The sequence below is a fragment of the Monodon monoceros genome, unplaced genomic scaffold, assembly GCF_005190385.1.
Source record: "Monodon monoceros isolate NGI ecotype Baffin Bay Population unplaced genomic scaffold, NGI_Narwhal_1 Super_Scaffold_21, whole genome shotgun sequence".
NCBI lineage: Eukaryota > Metazoa > Chordata > Mammalia > Artiodactyla > Monodontidae > Monodon > Monodon monoceros.
Window position 1 is genome coordinate 132050243 of NW_021703778.1, and position 22063 is coordinate 132072305.

A 22063-nucleotide genomic window follows, 5' to 3' on the forward strand; every position below is an offset into this window, starting at 1 on the left:
CACAGATAAAGAACAGGCCTGGTGCTGCACAATTGATAGGATCTATATGTAAATAGTTGAAAGTGTATGTCTTTTTCCCTGAATCATTATGACAAACAGTGATAAGGATTTCAGTCGACACTTTGTAGCCTGCTTTTCCTGAATGAAGATATATTTTTCTTTTCTATTTTTCACGAGATGTTGCATTAGGAATAAGTATCAAGTGAGGAGGTATTTCTACCATGGGGATAGTTTAATGGGATTTCTTGGTAAGCTTGGTAAGTATTTTTATTTCCTCTTTGCATGGGTTATGAAAGTACCATAGACACTCAGGATTATTTTAAAAGGTGATTGGGTTGGTTTTTCTCTCTGGATAAAATATTGGCTGTGTGTAATTCTATATAATTATAACAACCAGCCTGAATGTCTGGGTTGGGAGATAATCATTGTAAGTATAAAGGAGATGTTCAGATCATACTCTTGACGGGCTGTTTGCTAGTGTTAAGCAGAGGTATTCCTATGATTTGAGTGACCCCTGGAGTTGGAAATGGGTAACAGGCCCAGCAAGAGGTCAGGTTAGTAGATGAGGAAACATTCTTAGAAACAAGGTGAGGAAGTAATATATTTTGTTTCAGAAAAGGGAGGGGAAAATGAAGAAAAGTAGAGTCATAGAAAACACAGAGAAGGAAATCAGTAGTCCATAGTGACATATTAACAATCTTACAAGGAAGGCAGTAGGTTTGATTGGATATAATAAAGTTCTAGTTTTGTTTCATTGTCTTGGGTGGAATTTGCACTTCTGAAGTTGTCTGCTTGATCAGAAAGGTCTCCCATAACCTGTTTGTGCCTTGAAACCATCTGCTTCTGGAGGCTTCTTTGGTTAGCCTCAACTTGCAGTCTGTCACGGGAGTGAACGTCCATTGGTCTGAGTTGGAAGTTCCTTTTCATTATGACATATTACACCCTGGGTAGACTTCTGTAGCTGTTGTCAAGAGGACCTGAAATGGCTCCTTTCAGTAATTTAAAGCGTTTTTGCATCTATATCACTTAGTATTTGCTGCAAAACAAACCACCCCCAGACTAGGTGGCTTAAAACGACCATTTATTTATTCATGATTCTGTGGAGCGATTTGGCTGGGATCAGCTGGGATAGCTTTGCTCTGCTCTGCTCCTCGTGGTGTTGTCTGGCCTTATACACGCATTTATAGTCCGCTGATAGTTGATGGTCTCATTCACACATCTGGCGGTTGCTGGCTGTTGGCAGGGCAACGGAGGTAACTGGGCCCATCATCTAGCAGGCTAGCCTGAGCTCATTCACGTGATATTGGTTGAGGGTTCCTAAGAGCAGCAAGAGAGGGCAAACTCCAATGTGCGAGCAGTTTTCAAACCTCTGCTTGGGTCATGTTGTTAATGCCTTGTTGGCCAAAGCAAGTCATTTCCAAGCCCAGACTCAAAGAATAGAGAAATAGTCTCCATCTCCTTATGGAAAGATCTGCAGTCACATACAAAGAAGCATGCATATGGGATGGGAAGAATTTGTGGCCATTTTCGCAATTAAACACACACTGATATCTTTTCTGGTGAACCTGGTCACTGAACTAGGAGTCATACAAAGATGTGGATGATGTCTCTTTTGGAAAGGTGGCTTGTGCATGTTGAGCATAAGACAGTACACTAGATTGACTTCTTACAGCATTCAGCTAGATCTGCATGCAACAAAATAGAGTGATTGGTGGCGTTTTCCCCAATCACATAGGACATCCTGTAATGATGTCCTATGGAAAACAATCTGTATGAGCTCTGAGGAGGTGATCATGGGGCCGTTAACAATACTGACAAAACATTAGACTAAGGCAGATTAAGGATTTTTGATAGTTTAGGAGTCAGCAGATTTTCTCAGTGAAGGGCCAGATAGTAAATTTTATATAGGCTTTGAAGGCCAAATATAATCTCTGTCACATATTCCATATTCTCTTCCTCCTCCTTTTTTTTTTTTAAACAAAATTTTAAAATATGTAAGAAACACTTTTTTATAGCTTGTGGACCGTATGAAGAGTCTGTAGGCCAGATTTGTCCCATGGGCTGTAGTTTGCCAACCCCTGATTGGGACAGTTTTATCTTCAGTGTCTCATTTATTCTTTCTACCTTTCCTGCATGGGGAGTACAGTTTTTATGTTAGGAGAGAAACCCTGCAGAGTTCCTATATGACTGTTACAGTGAAATGAGTTCCACAGTCACTGGGTAGGAAAGAAGGCATTCCCCATGCTAGGAACACAAAATCTAACAACTGTAACATCTGTAGCTTCTCATCAAGGAATGGGTTTTTCCATCCTGAAAACTTACAGACTACTGATAGTAAATATAGCCTAGAGACCTGGGTAGTTGTATAAAATCGGTTACTAAATGTTCAAAGGGCCTCGAGAAGGAGTTTCTGTATTTTGTCTTGACCCTCTCGGGTTTACCTGGGTTATGTTAGCACAGGTAAGATGTAATTTTACCACTTCCTAGTCAAATTTTGAAAAATTTTCCATTATTTATCTACTGTGGAACTTGATTTGCTCCTGATGTAGAAAATCATGGGAAATTTAATTAGCATCCACTGGTTGGATCGTGGTACTCGTGAGCAGTTGTCAGGAAATTCTCAGAACCCATCTTTATGGAGAAAATGTCCCTGTGATTGCCAATATTGTTTTTCAGAAGTTTGGGTTGACTGTTATGAGCCAATTATAGCGAGTCTAAATTGAGCCAGTTTTCCTTCCAAGTTTGGTGGGGATACATGTCAATTTGGTAGAACTCATAGTTGGGGTAATAAAAGCTGCTTGTTAGAATGTGAGTTAGCAAGGGCATTCATTGGTTTCTGGAAGAAGGTATTATCTATGAGTAGCTCCCTTAACTGACAGGTGTTTTTCAATATTGAATAGCTTTTAGTGAATCATTAATATCTTTACCATTTTCATTAAGGTATCTTAAGAAACCAAAAATCCCCTTTTTTCCCATAGTATCCCAAAGTTATGAACAATTCCAAATTCATATAAGTCTGTTTAATGTTTACCATTTCTCCATTTGCCAGAGTGCAAGTCAGAGAAATCAGTTCATTCACATGGGCAGATTGAACATTAGGCACAATGGAGCAGCTTTGGTAGCTGCATGTTCAGTGGTGACAGTGTATCCTGCTCAGGAAGTGCCTTTATCCTTTTTAAGATAAGAGCCATCTACAAACAGACTTAAATTAGAATTGACTAAGATTTGACCTGGGCATTCTTATGTATATAGTTTTTGCTTTTTCCTGAAGTATATAATTTACACAGAAAAGTGCTCATCCTGGAGAGCTCAGTGAATTTTCACACGTGTATACATACCTGTGTAACTACCTCCCAGCTGGAAATAGAACATTTCCTAGCACTTCAGAAGGTTCCTTTGTGCCCCCTTCCCAGTTAAAACATACCCCTTCTTGTCCAGAGGTAACCACCATTCTGACTTCTACCACCATCAGTTAGTTTTGCTTGTTCTTGAATTTCGTGTAAGTGGAATCGTACAGTGGATAGTCATTTTCTTTTGGCTGCTTTTGTGCAGTATAATGTCTCTGAGTTCATCAGTAGTTTGTTATATTTATTGTCATGTGGCATTCCATTGTATATATATTCCACAATTAATTTATTTATTCTCCTTTTGACAGACACTTGAGCTATTGCTACTCTTAATTCTGAATAAAGCTGCTATGAATATTATTGTATTCTGGTGGATAGATGCACTAATTTCTCTTGGGTATTTTTCTAGGTAATAGGGTAAGCAGATGTTTATATCTGGTAGGATTTAGGCATTCTTAATCCCCAAGATATCATTAAACAGTCATGGATTCCTCTTCATCTAGAAGGGGAAGTGAGTGGTGGAATTAAAATGTGAAAGACGTTAAGCTGCGATACGTGAAGTGCACAGTGAAGAATTTCCTAAGCCGTACAGCAGCTGACAGAAAAGCTGAGTGTTGCCTATAAGTATCAGGGATTGCACAGCACATGGAATGCAGAGTTAGTGCAGAAGTAAGCACTCATCAGCCTAGAGCAGAAGCTTTGATCAATTAGATGCTGCTGCCCTCATATGCGGGCAGGGAGGGTGGGTTGTGACTCCAGATCAAAAGAGTTGTTCAGATAGGCAACAGACTTCTGGTGTGAACCTCTCTACTAAGTTAACACACCTAGTGCTCGCTTCGGCAGCACATATACTAAATTAACACACCTATTAGGCAACCTTGTCTTCCCTGAACGATTAGAAGGGTTTGACACAGTTAGGGACATGCAAAGTATAGAGTTGCTGTGGGGAGCTTCTACCTTAGGAAGGGTTCTGGATTCATGTTTTAGTACTCTTGTTTGGGCAATCCTGAATATCCTCTCAGTTGTTTTTGAGTTTAGGCGCTTGAATATAATGGAATAGTTTTTATTTTGGAGGAGGACAGAGAGTGTCTGCCTATAGACAGATCATGACCAAAATTAAGTAGTTTCATATTTTATAGTTAGTTTGTAGTTACAAGTTTTCAGTTATGTATACCAAAATTACATAGAGTTGTAACTTTTCTCTAGATGCTTTATGTCCTTTTTCAGTCAATTTTATTAAGAGATATTTGAAGCCTTCCTGTGAACAACTCGGATCAGGAGAATACAGCAATAAATTATCTACCTGTTGTATTAGAGTGGATTCTCATGGGAAAATGGAATCATTAAGGTAATTTACTTGGACACTGAGAAAAATATGAGGGTGATTCCATAAGTCCTCAAGCCCCATGATATTTGCACATGTCCTCAAGCCCCTCAAGTCCTCAAGCAAGAAAGCAACCAATTCTTCTTAACTACTGGTTGCTAAAGAATGCTGCACATATATCCACTGCCATAAAATAATTACTTGTGGAGGGAATGGAGAACAAGGTAGTATTTGGGTAGGAATATGATGAATCTAAGAATCATAATTATTTTGATTTCTCTGAGGTCTTAAATCAGTAGCATTTCCCATTAGGTTTATTAATTAGCAATGTGAGCATTGCAAGGACTGGTGCAGCAGAATTAGCCCATGTTCTTAAAAAATGGCTTTGAATACGAGATCCTTCAGGTTTGAGTAAGTCTTGGGTAATTTAGGCAGGTGTTTATAAGGATAGATCTGAATCTTAATAGGGTCAGTATTAATAAGCATAGCCCTTAGCCTTTGGATATGGTTCTTATTCGTAAGCTATGGCCCTTCTAGGATTTCAGTGGAATGTTCAAATTGTTTACCGGGCTCCTCTCAATTGGAGGGACTCTGTCTTTCCAGTATTAGGCAACTGTTGACATCTCTACTCAGCTCTTTCATACTTCCAGCTGTTGCTCTCCACTGGATCCTTGGATTTTCACCCAGCACATGTCAGGAGTCAGCTAAGGATTTGAGAGTTTGTATGAAAATATTGCAACCCCCATCTGTGACTCTCTTCTTTATGGACTTTCCCTGACCAATATTCAGCCTTTCTGAGAGCCCTGAACACTGGTCCTGACTTCCAGGCCCAGCAAAACTGCCCCTTTGCTTGAGTGTATCCTCCACACGTTGGGAAGTACCCCGGATAAATGTGGATCTCAACAAGTGTGTTTTCCTTTTTTCAAGGTATGAATGTTCTCTTGTTCCTGCCTGGTTTTGGTTCCTCCCCAGTGCCTTCAAATGACTGGTTTTTATATTTTGTCCAGAGTTTGTAATTGTTACTGGCAGGAGGCTTAGTCTGTTATAAATACTTTACCATTACTAGAAACTAGAATAGGAGCAGCAGTAAAATGGTGAGAGGTAGCCAGACCTTCATTTTTTAACCTTCTCCTTCCTTCTGTCTCCCCTCTCTGCCATCAATCTTTTCACCACTGACCCTCACCTAGAAAGGCCCTGGACCTCAGTAAGAAGAAAAGAACAGAATAGGCTATTGGCATGAAGGGGTAGCTCAAGAATTTGGGGAAGAAAGATGATCTCCCTCTGCAAGTAAGTCTCCTCTCATCAATGATATCCTGAAAACACTAGAGTGGTTCCAAATCTGGCTCTGCACAGTTTAAAAACCAAGATGCACAGGCCCCACTCCACACCCACCAAATCAACAGCGGGTAGAAGGGCCAGGTGATTCTGATGGTTAGTCAGGATTGGGAACCATTACTAGAAGAGGCAGAACTCAGATGTCTCTTGAATGAACGAGTGAATGAATGCATATGCACAACGGGCGATGGTGAGGTCATTCCCACAAGTTAAAACTGCCTGCTCTTCCAAGCCCTGGTCTCCAGTATACTGAGTTGTTGAGGGCTTGTCCGAGTGCTGTGGAAAGTAGCAGCCAGAGTGTGTTTTGACAGTGATATATGATGCCTTGCTTCACGGGAAATAGTTCAGGAACAGCCAGGAAGTCTGAAGTCCACTGAGAATGTGTTAAATGTGAGGTGTCCTGTTAGGTTTCTCAGTCTCTCAACAGTCTTGAAATTTGTTTGTCCTTGTTCCAGTTTATATGCTCCTGAAAAAGGCCTTTTATTGTCCTGCGTCTGTCACTTAAAGATATCCTTAACTAAGGAAACAAACCTCACTTATCTTTAGGAGTGTTTTACTTGGATCAAAAAGCAGCTGAATACAAATGCTTTATGATGCCTGAAAAATAACACCCAGAGGCACAGCTCTAAAGCGACTTTGAAATCCTCCCCTTTCAATACGAATCTTTCTCCTTCGGGAGGATAATTTTTTGAGAGGTAATAATCTGGTTCTTGGTATCAACCTAAGACCCTCTTGCTATTAATTGTTGTAAACAAAGCTCTTGCTTGTAAGATGAACATACATCAAGTTTCAGGGACTTTAAGCTTCCCAATAAGAAAAGGGACAATTTGCAATGAATTAATAGCCTCATTCTGTGACCACATTGGTTTAGGGCAGGCAGACCATCCACCAAAGGGCTTACTTGGGGGTAAAAAGATGTGGTTCCCATTCTCCAAGTGCTAAAGATGGTATAAGTTGTCCCCTAATAGATTTCTAGAAGGTACATTGTTATATCTTCACTTTTACTGCAAGTTTATTGCAGTAACACTAATCAATGTGTGTGTGTATTTGTGTTGTGATTTTTCTCTTCTGCAACACAATCAATAAACCAGTTTTGTTTTTAGTTGGTTCTCTTTTTTCTTGCTACACATTCACATCTGTATTTTCTCTTTTGGAGTGTAACTTCCTGTGAAGCAGCAATGATGATTTTAAAGAAAAAATGAATATAACACCTAGCATAAAGTCGTAGTCCTTTAATGTACAAAAGTTTTTTGATACTTATTAATGATAATCATACGCACCATTTGGGCACCTTGTGAAATCATGGACTATGAAAGCAGAGCTCGAATTGTACTTCTTTGCCACCTATTTTTCCAATAGAAAAGACAACTAGGTAAAAGAGAGTATCTATTTAGAAACTTTATCAACATATTTTCTCTTTTTTTAATTGAAGTATAATTGATTTACAGTGTTTCAGGTGTACAGCAAAGTGATTCAGTTATATATATATATATATATATATATATATATATATATATATATTCTTTTCCAGATTCTTTTTCATTATAGATTATTACAAGATATTAAGTATAGTTCCATGTGCTGTACAGTAGGTCCTTGTTGTTTATCTATTTTATATAACATATTTTCTTTTTCATGTTAGAGTTTTCTAAAGTTTTTGCCCAGCATTATTGTTTTATTTGATTTAATCATCCACATGGAATAGAGAATTCATTAGAAGGAAGAGAAGTGGAAAAGAATTAAAATGTGTTTTGGGCAACCAAAGAATTTAAAATGTATACTCTAAACTCAAATTGCATTGATCCTTTTCATATCTATTTGGACATAAAGTTTATGAAGGGGCCCCTAAATTCCTTGTTTTTATGGGATTCTTCCTTAATCTTCTCCCCTTTTTTCCTTTCTCCCTTAGAATGCTAAATATCCTCCTTCTATGGAGACTAAATTAGGTGCATCTTGAATTCATTTCTTAGAACATAAGAAGTCTTTCTCTTCCCCATAAGCTGTCAGTACCATTTATATTTTAAATGAAAGGCAACCCTTTTCCTGAAGGAGGAACTCCAACTTTCTTTAGGGATTATCTAAACAATGTCACGTGTCCTCTTTTCTCTGCTCCATCTTCACATGAGAAAGCATAAATCATGTAACCCAACAAATAAACACAACTGACATGTTATTTCTTTTTCTATAGAGACATCAGCTCTTTAATCTCCTATTTCTTGTGAGCAGGCCTACTTTGGAGGACTGAAATCCTAATGTATACACAATGGTATTCTGTAAGTAAGAAGGGAAACTCTAATGGAACAGTATGTTAGAGAAATTTAATGTAACATGACTACATGAATACCTCTTGCTGTTTTGCTTCTCTCATCCCGTTTGGCTATAAAAACCAGAAAGCATTCCTGCAGAAAGGAAAAGAACAGCTAGCTAAGAAAATCTAACCGTGAAGGGCTGGCAATGCTCAGTGCCAAGAACCTGAGACTTTCTTTCAAGCACGATGTTTCATTGTTAAGGTTTTATAAGAAGTTAGCTTTAACCTATTAAGAAAAGGGTGATTTAGAAATAGGGGGAAAAGGAACAATTTTCCCCCATTCATTCTTCTCTAGTATAAACAAGGTATGAGGCTAATGCTTTCTTGGCATAACATGAAGCTCTGAACTAACAAAAGAGTGCAATTAAAGCTCACCTGGCCTCAGAGGTCTTCTTTCCATAAAAGTTAAACTCTGATGATTGGCACTCAGTGTCCAAGATTGGCTCAGGATATTGGCAGCATATTTAATTGATACAGAGCAGTTCTACCAAAATAAAAGTCATTAAACCAACTGGAGGAAGCTTAAGAGAGGAGCAGCAGGGAGATCCTCTTTACATATTTTTTTTAAGGGTGAGCCCTGTGGATGGGGTCTGCTGGTGCGAATGTTTGGTTTGTGAGCCTCTCAAGGCAATCCAGGGGTATCTTTAGGAGGCTGCTTCAGAAAGACCAACAACGTGAATCTTGTCCCCAAAGAAAATGGGTTGTGCTGTGATTTTTTTTTAATTTATTTTATTGAAGTATAGTTGATTTACAATGTTGTGTTAGTTTCTGGTGTACGGCAAAGTGATTCAGTTATACATATATATTCTTCTATACATTCTTTTCCATTATGGTTTATTACAGGATATTAAATATTGTTCCCTGTGCTATACAGTAGGACCTTGTTGTTTATCCATCCTATATATAATAGTTTGCATCTGCTAATCCCAAACTCCCAATCCCCCCTCCCCCACCCCCTCCCCCTTGGCAACCATAAGTCTGTTCCCCTATGTCTATGAGTCTGTTTCCTATGTCTATGAGTCTGTTTCTGTTTCATAGATAAGTTCATTTGTGTCATTTTAGATTCCACATATAAGAGATATCATATGGTATTTGTCTTTCTATTTCTGACTTACTTCACTTAGTATGATAATCTCTAGGTCCACCCATGTTGCTGCAAATGGGCATTATTTCATTCTTTTTTATGGCTGAGTAATATTCCATTGTATATATCTACCACATCTTCTTTATCCATTCATCTGTCAATGGACATTTAGGTTGGTTCCATGTCTTGGCTATTGTAAATAGTGCTACTATGAACATGGGGGTGCATGTATCTTTTTGAATTATAGTTTTGTCTGGATATAAGCCCAGGAGTGGGATTGCTGGGTCATATGGCAACTCTATTTATAGTTTTTGAGGAACCTCCATACTGTTTTCCACAGTGGCTGCACCACTTCACATTGCCACCAACAGTGTAGGAGGGTTCCCTTTTCTCCACACCCTCTCCAATATCTATTGTTTGTAGACTTTTTAATGATGGTCGTTCTGACCCATGTGAGGTAATACCTCATTGTAGTTTTGATTTGCATTTCTCTAATAATTAGTGATGTTGAGCATCTTTTCATGTGCCTCTTGTCCATCTGTATGTCTTCTTTGGAGAAATGTCTGTTTAGGTCTTCTGCCCATTTTTTGATTGGGTTGCTTGTTTTTTGTTATTGAGTTGTATGAGCTTTTTGTATATTTTGGAAATTAAGCCCTTGTTGGTTGCATCATTTGTAAATATTTTCTCCCAATCTGTAAGTTGTCTTTTCATTTTGTTTATGGTTTCCTTTGCTGTGCAAAAGCTTATAAGTTTAATTAGGTACCATTTGTTTATTTTTGCTTTTATTTCTATTGCCTTGGGAGACTGACCTAAGAAAACATTGGTACGATTTATGTCAGAGAATGTTTTGCCTTTGTTCTCTTCTAGGAGTTTTATGGTGTCATGTCTTATATTTGTCCTTAAGCCACTTTGAGTTTATTTTTGTGTTTGGTGTATTTTAACTTCATTGGTTTACATGTGGCTGTCTAACTTTCCCAACACCACTTGCTGAAGAGATTGTCTTTTCTCCATTGTATATTCTTGCCTCCTTTGTCGAAGATTAATTGACCATAGGTGTGTGGGTTTATTTCTGGCCTCTGTATTCTGTTCCATTGAGTTATATGTCTGATTTTGTGCCAATACCACATTGTTTTGGTTACTGTAGCTTTGTAGTATTGTCTGAAGTCTGGGAGGGTTATGTCTTTTATCTTGTTTGCTTTGGTCCAAGTGATTCCCAACTTTCAACCAATAGGGAGCAGGCAGTGGAGCAAGGCATTCTGGGACTCAGGTTTGGTGTGGTAGCTGCACTGATAGCATCTAGGAGAGCCAAGTTGCTTTGTGTGGAATAAATGAATCCCCTGTAACAAGCAGATAAAATGAACTCTTTTTCCCAATCCAAGGCTAGATAATGGGTGGTAAGTATGCCTCCATTCTACAGTGAGGTACTAGACCCTCATGGAGGACCGGCAAAGGGAGTGGTGATAACCTGACCCCAACACTCACCTCATAGATAGAAAAGGCTGATGCTAGATATTAGAGAGAACTTAGGCAGTTGGGTGTGTTTTCCCCCCAAGCAATATATCACCTGAGCCACAGTAGCCTGTAATGTATGGCTTTAATATATTACCAAGGGAAAATGTTCCAGTGTGGGTGGTGGTGAGTTTGATGGGGCCCAGCACAGGAAGCTTCAAGGAGACCACTTGGAAACCTTGTTGTGTCCTGGGAGTTTGAGGAACCCCCTGGACTATTGTCTCAGGAATGTAAAAGTGAGATGCTGTGGCTATTACCCTGATGCAGCAAGGAGAGAGAGCGAGAGCAACTGTGATGTATCAGGAACTAGCTACACTTCCCACCAAGGGGGAGGGGGAAAGTCCAGGGATATGTGAGTGGTTTTTTCTTGGACCAGAAGTGGGCAATGTGGGAGAGAGCCCTGCTGGAGGCATTTTGCATCTTCCTAGAAGGACGAACTAGAGGGGTGATGTGACCCCATCCAGGGTTGGACAATGGAATTCCCTGGGGCTGAAAGGAAGAAAGAAAAACAACCAGCCAGAGGGAAAATGCATTACACACGTGAAGAGAATTATAGTCTAATGTTCTCACTGTGATCTCTGAAGAACTCAGAAACGCACCACAAGAAAGGTGGTCAGCTTGAACCATTCACCCAATTTAGGGAGCATCAGCTTAAGATAGCTATACAGCAAGAGGCGATCCACCCCAGGTGATATTGGTGTCAGTCAAGTAAGATCTTTTATGCTGCTGTCCCCTCCCCCTCCCCCATTCTACAACCTTTCAGGAGGCTGGGCAGCCTAGTGAGTTGGGGAGAGCAGAAGTGGGAGAAACAGAAAAAGAAATAGAGAGGAATCTTCCCCACTGCAGGTCTTCCTGCTGCGGAGCCCTGGTCTTTGAGAGGGGAGAAGGTTTGACTTTAAATGCAGTTCAGAATTCTCACAGTAACACTGGGCATTTCGATTTTTGTGATTTTTTTTTTTGTCATTGTCAGTGATCAGAGGATTTTTTGTTAACTAGGAATGAGTGGATAGCTGTGAGTCCTTGTATTACTTGTGATTTTACTTATTATCTAAGAATTAATAGTAGTATAATAATTAATCATGCTATTATGATAGCATAATAGTGAGTGGATAAGCTGTGGGCCCACATGAGGTGTCATCTGGGGGTCAAGGAACAATGAGCCTCACACAGTGAACTTGAATGGGACTTGAACAGGAAAAGAGGTATGTTCTGGTTGACCAGCGCATGAGTCAGTTCTGCTCAATCAACATGCCAGGCAGAATTAGGAAATTACTTTATAAAAGAAGATGTTTCACATCCCTCTTCCTCACCCTGACATAGATATTTTATGCTCCTGAAGTGCATTTTCGGTAAATAAACAATCAAATAAATGGTTTCTGGAGCAGCTGAAAACGTCATTAGAGAATTTAGTGTCCATGAAAATGAAGGGGAATACACAGCCTCTTCAAGGTTCACAGACTATGTTAAATGTTACTTTGTCCAGGATGCAGGTATGTTTCATAGCGATCATCCTCCCAGTGGATAAGAATCCGGAAATAAAAATTAATAGGACTATTTTTATGCAGTAGGAGAGACATTATGTGTAGAGCTATTGGTGGCAGGCACATGGCCACTTTAATAAAGTCTCACTTTAAACATCCACCAACACTTGATGAGATCACTTGTAGGTTTTTTTTAATGGTGTGTTAAGTTCTAAAATATCCAGTTGGTAATCTGTTTCTGAAGTAGGGCTCTTCAGAGCACGACAAAGTAATCAGTTCAGAATAGCAAAACTCTGCTGGCTAGTGCAGCTCTCTGAGGTCAGGTGGAACATCGGCTCTTGAAGAATGTAAACTGGTGAAATAAATTGTAGATAAGTATAAACTTGTTCATGCAGGAGGAGGAAGGAGACTAACAAAGCTGCTAAACTCTTGAAAAGCATCATTTCTCAATGCAGTCTATGGAGTCTTTGGAAGGAAATGGTGATTAGTACAAAGGCTGCCTGATAATTAACGTTTTATTTAGGTTCTTATTTGATTAATGTCTGCTCATCCACTTAGCTTCCTGAGAGCAAGAACTCCTTGTCTCTCAGATTTAAAATGCTGCCCAGGCCTACAATCATTTGGCCTCTTTTCTTTCTTTTTCTTTCATTGTCAAGGGTATTTCCCTGGGAAGGACATCATCTACTGTCTCTCTCATCAACAACTCCCTCTACTAGGCCACACACGCTGCCCACCTTCGCGTGTCTCTCTCAGGGCTTGCGGGTGGGGGTAGTGGAGGGCTGTGCAGGCGAGGGGCTCCTGCACACACAGGCCTGCGGCAGCTTGGATACACTCAGGAGACACTGGCCCTTTGCGGCAAATCCAGAAGTGGTAACTGACCTCTAGTGAATATCCCTTTTATTTTGGTTGGTCAGTTTTTCTGGTAGAACATACTTCAAATTGCAGAGAAATGTAAGCCTTCTTACACTGTATCAGGGCGGCTTGGTACAGTGAGAAAATAAAATGCAGAAAAGCGCCAGGGTTTACCCTTTATCCTGGGGCCCCTTCTTCTTCATGTCAGCACTGACAACTCTGTCAGGCTACTCTCCATTTCAAGAATAGTAAACAGACTGTGGTGTGTGTGTGTGTGTGTGTGTGTGTGTGTGTGTGTGTGTGTGTGTGTGTGTGTGTGTGTTAAGCAGGGTATAGACCATAAGGAGATAGTCGGAGATATTGTTCACAGAGGAGAAACAGAGCATGTACCCTTAACCCTGTTCTTCATCCGGTGTCCGTGGGTCCCCATTCTATAACTTCCTTCATCAGAGTTTGCTTTTTAGGATCTTTGTATTTATAAACTATCCCTCCAACAAGCAATGTTAAACTGTTTTTAAAAAGTGAATGACTTCTGGTTTTATATTTTGGTTGTTGTGTTTGGCAACTAAACGGGAAATTCAGGGCAGGCCTCTCTCCTCAGAATGTATAACTAGGGGACTGGGCTTTCTTCCTTCAGGGAGACTCATGGTAAAGAGAGACCTTTTAACAATTGTTCATCTTAAAATGCACCTTAAAAATTTCGAGTAACTTGTACACACACACACACACACACACACACACACACATTAATTTTACCAATGGGAAGGCAGATTTAAAGCAAAAGTAGTGAGATCTTCTCATTCCTTCCAGAATGTGGTCCAAGATGAATACATTAAGTTTAGAGCTTGGGATTTACCTAATGGTTTGCAGAAGCCAACTCCATAGCTTTGATTAATGCTGCCTCATAATACCAATAATGTTGTACCCCAGTAAATCATTGGAACATTTTCCCTTGGTAATATATTAAAGCCATACATTACAGGCTACTGTGGCTCAGGTGATATATTGCTTGGGGGGAAAACACACCCAACTGCCTAAAGGCCGTGTTGTACACACTTGGGTGGAATTAAGCCCGGCTACCTTTTCATGGAATCTGTTTGCAGCATTGTGTTCAGAGAACTTTTGTTTCCTGCCCCCCCACCCCTGTGCCCGACATTGAAGACATGCTCCTCAAATTTGCATTGGTTCTTTGTTTCAAAGGACCAAAACTCTGCTCAAGTGGAGATGCATGTGAAAAATGTTGAACCAGTTAAAAGTATGGATTTTATAGTCCTCAAAATTGGTGGGTTTGAATTACAGCTGTTTCATTCGATGGGCTACGTGGTCTTGAGTGAGTAAGTCATTTAGACTTTCTATGAAATGGGGAGTGTGTGTGTGTGCGTGTGTGCGTGTGTGTGTGTGTGTGTGTGTGTGTGTGTGTGTGCTGTCTACCTTGCAATGTCACCAAGAGGATGAGCTGAGATCCTGAGTGTAAGTGGACAGCCCAGTGCTGGGCACCTAGTCATTGAGCGGTAGCTAGTTTTGAATGTTCTAGCAGGGACCTCCTGACCAGCATTTCTACACCCTACTTGGAGCCTTCCCACAACAACTGCTTTATATTGAGCTGCTTTGAGTGACTAGGTTTATATAGGAGTCAAGGTTAATGATCCAGGTAATGGCCTTCCATTTGGAAATGGTATGGCAGAGTTGCAGGGCAGTGCAAAGTACCCTGTCCAGCAGGCTCCATCCTCCCTAGACTACCCTCCTTGCCAGGCAGTAATGACCAGCTTAGCTCTGCGATGTGCGCACAGCGTGGACAGGATCTCAGGGAGAGAGGAAGTAGTGGCCATCCTAGTTCTTGTCCTGTGTTTTGGCTTTTGGTGCTAGAGGTAAAAGAAAAAAATGAAACTGGAGAGACAGCTGTTTTCACCAAGTTCAGGTAAAATAATTTGGTTTCAAGCATCTCAGATAATCTCTGCTAAACTTTGCTCCCAGCTGAGGCTGCACTGGTCTGATCTCACAATCAGCAAAACCCACAGTTACCTTTTAAAAAATGCCCCACTTGGGTTGTTATAGAAATCTACCTATGCCTCATGTGAACAACTTGTGGGGGGAAATCATATTTATTATACATGAAACATATCAATAATAACACAAATAAGGAATTCTTCTATAATTTCACCTGCCTGACACAGCTACCACTTTCATTTTCCTAGAATCCTCTCCAAGCTTTACCCTATGCATACATAATTTTATATAATTACATTATTGCATAATTAAAATCATTAATTTAGATTAATTTTATTAGATAAGTAATATATAAATATATATGTGCTGTAAAAATGTAAAACTAGAATTCTATAGAGCTAACAGGGAAAGTCTTTATTACCTCTCTCCAACCAGTTTTTGTTTTGTTATAATTTTGGGTTTTTTTTCAAAAATGACATCATCTACAAGTGTTGTCTGTGACTTCCTTTTATTCACTTAATATATCTTAGAATTGTCCTTGTTGGTACCTAGACCAACTGTTACAGCCTTCCTTTTGTATTTAACATTTTTATAAACTTTTCTTCACGTTGCCAAATATTTTCAGAATTCTCATTATGAACAATGAGTGTGAGTGGAATTGAGACCCACATGGCTTATTTCTGGGACATGAAACAATCTAGCCACAAAAGTCGTTATCCCAGATGAGCAGTGTTTATTTAATACTGAGTTGGTTGGTGAATCATAGAATGGCTCACTGGGAAGGCAGTGAGCCTATTCCCATTTTACAGATGAGGCAACTGAAACCCTTCCCCACTTTTTCCTGAATGGAACACAGCACATCTGAGGATGAGGACCATGTGCTAAGAAAGGGCCTGGGTCCCTTGTGACTTCTTTGAGCAGTTCTGTCAGCTCTGGGTTGCCTACCTCTGGACTTCGTATTACATGAGAGAAATAACCAGCTACTTGGTTTAGTCGCTATAGCAGGGTTTCTATCACATGCAGCCCAACACTTTCCTAACTGATACAGCTATGTTCTCTCATTTGTTTATCCACTTACCATTTATTGATTTCTGGTCATGTGCCCACAATGTACAGATTATGCACATAAGAATAATAGTTAGCATTTATAGAACACTTACCATGGACAATGCTTGTGTCATGACCTTCCCATGTCTTCTCATTTAGTATTCACAATAACACTCTAAAGTAGATATTATTTTGCTATTTTTACAAATGAAGAAACAAACTCAGAGAGATGAAATAACCCACTCAACAGCACTCATCTAGTAAGCTCCAAGCCTCTCATTTAACTGCAAGAAACTGCACCCCATTTATCCTTTAGAGGATAGGGACCCAACAGAATTTTTTGAGAAGCCAAACAATATGATTAAATAAATCTTTACACTGTGAAGTATGTATGGTTATTCCCATTTTCAAACGAGATCCAGAGAGATCAAATGACTTCAATGCAATTAATTCAGTTTGACAAGCATCCACTGGGCACTGGGTTCTGGAGACTTTCTCAGGTGCTTGAGGCTACACAAAGCCTGGCAAAGTGAACACTGCAAGGGAGGCAAGACTTTTCTGGAATTAAAGCAGTTGCAGAAGTTGTGCTTTCTCTGGCTGACATCAATTACTGACTTTCTGTCAGCAGAATATTCCAGATGGGCTGGTTTCTATAAAATTCCTAGGGAGAATCCCAGGGCTTAGGTTCTGGGGGAAAGGAAGGGAGGAAATTGGCAAAAGAGACTGTTTGAAAGGGCCGTTTTTCAGTCTTCTCAAATCAGGTACAAAATAATGAACTTTCACAGAACACTTTCTGTTTGTTAATTGTTCATTTCTCCCAGGCACAGAGAGGAGAGTGAGAGAAAGGCAACCTTTGCCATGTGATTGGACTCAGATCTGTTTACCAGATCAAAGCCCGTGGGTAATGGAAACTTCAGAGGGGGAGAGGGTGGGCCCGGGGAGCAGTGCCCGCAGCGGTTACTTAGCTGAGTGCATCATTCTGTGCGCTCTGGAGCCTGAACCGCATGGCTTGGAAATGCTAGCTCTCTTCAGACTTGTCACAGGAGGGTTCTGGGGCGCTGGAACTGCTCAGGGATGCTGGATGCTAGGAATGTTTATAGAGTGAAGCTGCTGGATCACGTTCCTCTCCTATTCTGTAGACATCTCTTGTTTCTTAAGGGAAAAGTAACAAGTTCTTGGTTCCCCTAACATGTGTGTAGCTAATTTTGAAACTATTAACATTTCCTGATGATAAGCTTTTTTTGTTTTTTTGTTTTTTTAATAGCCAGCAGAAATTTATTTCTTCTAGTTCTGGAGGCTGGAAGTCTAAGATCAGGGTGCCGGCATAGTCAGGTAAGGTCCCTCTCCTGGTTGCAGAGTTCTCGTATCCTCACATGGTGGAAGGGGATGATAAACTTTCTGAAGGGCTCTCTGTATATCTAATGTCTTCCAGGGAAATATGGAACCTACACTGTTATGGACTGCATAATTCGTATGTTGAATCCTAATCCTCCCGGGGATGGTATTAGGAAATGGTGGGGTTTTGGGGAGGTGATTAGGGTTAGATTAGGACATGAAGTGGGGACCTTGTGATGGGATTAGAGCCCTTATAAAAAGAGGAGACAAGGAACCTCTGACTAAACCATACACTGTAATAGTTTTACTGAGAGCCATTTATAATTCAAAAAATTAACTATAAATGTAGAGCAAAAGGGAAGGAGAGATGTACCACAAACTGATATCCTGGTCATCTCCAACGAGGGAAGCGTGGTGGGAAGAGGGCCAGGAAGACTTTTACTTTAAATGTATTGTTTGGATTTTTCTTATAATGAGTCTGTACTAATGTGTTACTTCTATAATTAAAATATTATTTTCTAAAAAGAAAAAATTCTTTACACAATACTTATTAAGAGTGGTTCTTGCATTTAGTTATTTCAAACTATGAGGATTCTCATTAATCCTTTAAAAGAACAACTCAGCATAATGCCAGGTCTTGAAAAGTAATGTTTTTAAATGACAAGATAGTTTAGGATTAGAATTCCCTTATAAAGTGGAGGTTGTTTGCACTAGGAATGGATGGATAATACTTTGCAAACAGCAGTTGAATGATTTGTGATTGCTAAGTGCCCAGAGGATGAGCAGTCCCCAGTGCATGCTTGGTACTGTTATTAATGTATCTTTCATCTTTTGTGCACTCTGCAAATGTTAACTGGTTCACTCTCAAGAGTGATATGAATAAATTCTTACTGCAGTTGTAACCTGAGGTATAGGGAGAGGTCGAGGGGAATTTTTTACTATAATTTTTATGAGGGTTGATTTAACAGTGGATGGAATAGTCAGGGTCTGGGAGACAAGACTTCTGTTTAATCACCAGCAGGATGACCTTTATGTTTTATGTCCAGGGTCTCTGCCTCTGGGCCACATTTGGGACACAGGCGTCACTGGTGAGGCTGGGGGTCCCTGTGCCCGGGGTCCTGCCTCCTTGGGCCCACCATTGGTAAAGTGTTTTAAAACACCCTTTCCCTTTCAACTTGAGGTTTTTACTTTCTGTTAACTTTCTCTGTTTCCTCTGAAAACCTGAGAAAGGTACTGTGGCAGCTGTGTTATTTCTAGGTATAGTAACTTGTGGCAAAAATGACCCTTCGTGGTGAATTGTATCTGCCCTGGGAGAACTAAGAACCTGAAGGGAAGCATAGCTTTGGGCTTACCTGAAAGCAGTGACTCTTGAAACTGGGCAAGTCCCTTGAGGGCACTGGGCAGCTATGCCTGTGGAAGATATTGGCTCCTGTACAGCACGAGGGTCTAGACGGGGGCGGGGATCCCACACCTACCTCATGTGGTCTCATTCTCTTGTACTGGAACCCTGGGAAGCCAAAGAAAAGAGCCCGCGATGGCTATGTGGATTGCTGCATGGATCACTCCTGGGGAAAAGGAACACTGCTGCTGCCCTGCTGGCAGGATTTCCTGTCTTATATATCCCGAATCCAAGTGTGGTTGACTGTGGTCTTATGCACGTGGATACTGAGTTGAGTCTAAGAAGCTGCCTGCCTGGGTAGGTTTTTCAGATCCACTCTGCAGCCATTTCCTGAGGTCTCGTGCCTCTCAGGGGGTTGTTAGGCATCCAGGCCAGGGCCACTTCAACCTCCTGTAAAATCCACTGACCTCTCCCCTTCTCAGACCATTGGGAACCTCTTATTCTGAATCTCCCCTTGAAGCCTTTTTGATATTCCCATTTTCCTTCCTACTCTTAACACTATCTCTTTGGCAAGTATAGTCCTTTAAATAAGACTGGAAGAGCCATTGCTTTCAATCATCTTTGCCTTCTGCCCTGCAAATATTGCTAAGAAAAGGAAATACAAAAGGCCACCTGTTAGGAATGGTGGGCAGGTAATGGAAAATAAAACTCTAATATGTGAAAAAGTCATGCTACCACACCTGTTAATATTAATAATAAAAACTCTTTCTATTATATAGGGCTTGGTTATTTGCAAAGGGTTTCCACAGCCAGTGTCTCATTTCAGCCTGACAATATTATAAGGGAAGCAGGCAGTGGCAAGCCCTGGGAAGGAAGAGGGAAGACTTGCTTTGTAACATTTGCCTATTTCCATGGTGTAAATGCTCACACCATGGCCAGTTCCAAACTACCAATGACTTAACAAGTCTGAATTTTTGGATATTTAACAGTCAGCTTGGGAGAGTTGATGCAATCTGGCTCCAGGATACCACTGGAGTCAAGACACATATAATCACCCTAATTTAAAGGTGAGCAAAGCAAAGCTCAGAATTTTTGTCCAGGGTCACAGAGATAGTAAGAAGCAAACTAGGAACTTGAACTCACACCTGCTATTCTGTTCCTTTTTCTTGCTGAATCAAGTCTGTCCTTCATGGTGTTGGAATAGTAAAAAACTGAGTCTATTTACCGCCTGTGAGAAATACTTAAAAATCCCTTCAAATGTCTGCTTTATCATCAGTCTTACTTCCCTCCCTCACCAACTCCCTTTAAGGAAAAATTCTCTCAGTGTACAGAATCCTACGCCTCCCCACTCATCTGGAACCACACTCCACCAACTGATTCCTCTGTCTTACATCTTTGAATCATCTCTTCCTCCCTCTTCTTCCCTCACCTATAACTCCTTTTGCAATTTCTCTAATCCAAGACTAATGCCCTGCCTCTGACTTGCTCACCATCTACTTCTGATGATCATGCTTCTTTTTTTTAAAAAAATAAATTTGTTTATTTATTTTTGGCTGCGTTGGGTCTTCGTTGCTGCGTGTGAGCTTTCTCTAGTTGTGTCGAGCGGGGGCTACTCTTCTTTGTGGTGCGCGGGCTTCTCATTGCGGTGGCTTCTCCTGTTGCGGAGCACAGGCTCCAGGTGCTCAGACCTCAGCAGTTGTGGTGCGTGGGCTCAGTAGTTGTGGCTCGCAGGCTCCAGAGCGCAGGCTCAGTAGTTGTGGCACAAGGGCTTAATTGCTCCGCGGCATGTGGGATCTTCCCAGACCAGGGCTCGAACTCGTGTCCCCTGCATTGGCAGGCGGATTCTTAACCACTGCGCCACCAGGGAAGTCCCTGATGATCATGCTTCTTGACAAAGTCAGACTTATTTCAGCACTTCCACCCCTGCCTTAGGTCACTGTCATTTGACTTGCACCCCCAAAGTACCCAAATCTCCCCTCCCAAGGCCAAGTCCCCGCTTTATCTCAGTTGTTCTCTAGTTTATCCTTCTTTTGCACTTGATACTCTAACGATGTTCTAAAAACACATTTCTCTCTTGGTTTTCCTGCTTGGTCAGGCTCCACGGTTTCTCATTACATCTTTCTGAGTGATCCTCCTCTTGGGAAAGGGAGCCTCATGAGCATCTGGACAGAGCCTGGAGCTAATGCTTGATTATTCAGTCATTGACTCTGGCACCCTCTCTCTTCCATTTCTCTCTACTGTTTACATCCAACCTGACACTTGGCAGAGCTACCTGGCTGCCTTTGGAACCATCACATTTATTTCACGTTATCTTCCCCATGGCTCTGTGAAGATGATGTACCCACTAGACAGCATGTATCCAGATGGTATATGAAAGGAATACAGCAGAATAGCCTGTGTTTCTAGGAGAAATCCAGAACAGGGAGACCTGATGGAACTGGCCCCTTGACCCACCCCTCTGAGTCTTATGGTCCCTGACTTTACTATTCTCATATACTTCTCTTGAGTCCTTTAGGTTTCCACAGTTTAGCCTGTTGGAAAGAATGTAGACTTTGAGGTGAGAAGGATCTGGACCTGAATTCTGGTTCTGTCACTTACTAGCACTGTGGCTTTGGGCATGCCCTGTAACCCTTCTAAGTCTGCGTTGTCATCTGAAAAAGCTAAGACCCTGTTTGTAAGGAGACTGTGAGCTGTGAATAGCGTATGAAGAGGGTCTAGCATGGCTGTCCCTCAACAAATGACAGGTCATTATCACTGTCCTTCTAACCAGGTTTGTGTTTGGTGTCTCCCCACAGACTCTCTCAATCCCGACCACTCACATCCCGACCAATTTGGATAACACCCCTCCTGGCTTGATCCACTTTACTTCTATCTGGAGCACCTGTCCCACAGATGGCATTCCTATCCAGACCCTGGCCTTTGTCTCTTTGACCTCTACTTTATTCCCAAATTGAAGACATATAGGAAAGAAGTTTTCACTCTATTTTAGCCCAGTTAGCTTTGCCAATTTCCTAGGTTCTCCTTTGCCTGGTTTATGACATAGTAGGGCCACATTTTGGCTTGGAATTTCTAAATAACTTAAGAAGAATAAGATGCAGCAATTGAACATCAGTTCAGGCTCCCTCACAACTCTGACTGAATTTTAAAAAGAAATA

At 40.9% G+C, this 22063-nt stretch overlaps 1 protein-coding gene across 1 annotated transcript in view; it reads left to right on the plus strand.

Annotated features, from left to right (window-relative positions):
* Positions 1–22063, plus strand: part of KIAA0586 (KIAA0586 ortholog) — a 150805-nt gene extending 128742 nt beyond the window's left edge. The window contains exons 32-33 of the mRNA XM_029237836.1: positions 17499–17566; positions 21704–22063. Of these exons, the coding sequence (XP_029093669.1) occupies positions 17499–17562 (64 nt within the window). The 3' untranslated portion in view covers positions 17563–17566; positions 21704–22063. The remainder of the gene's footprint in view (positions 1–17498; positions 17567–21703) is intronic.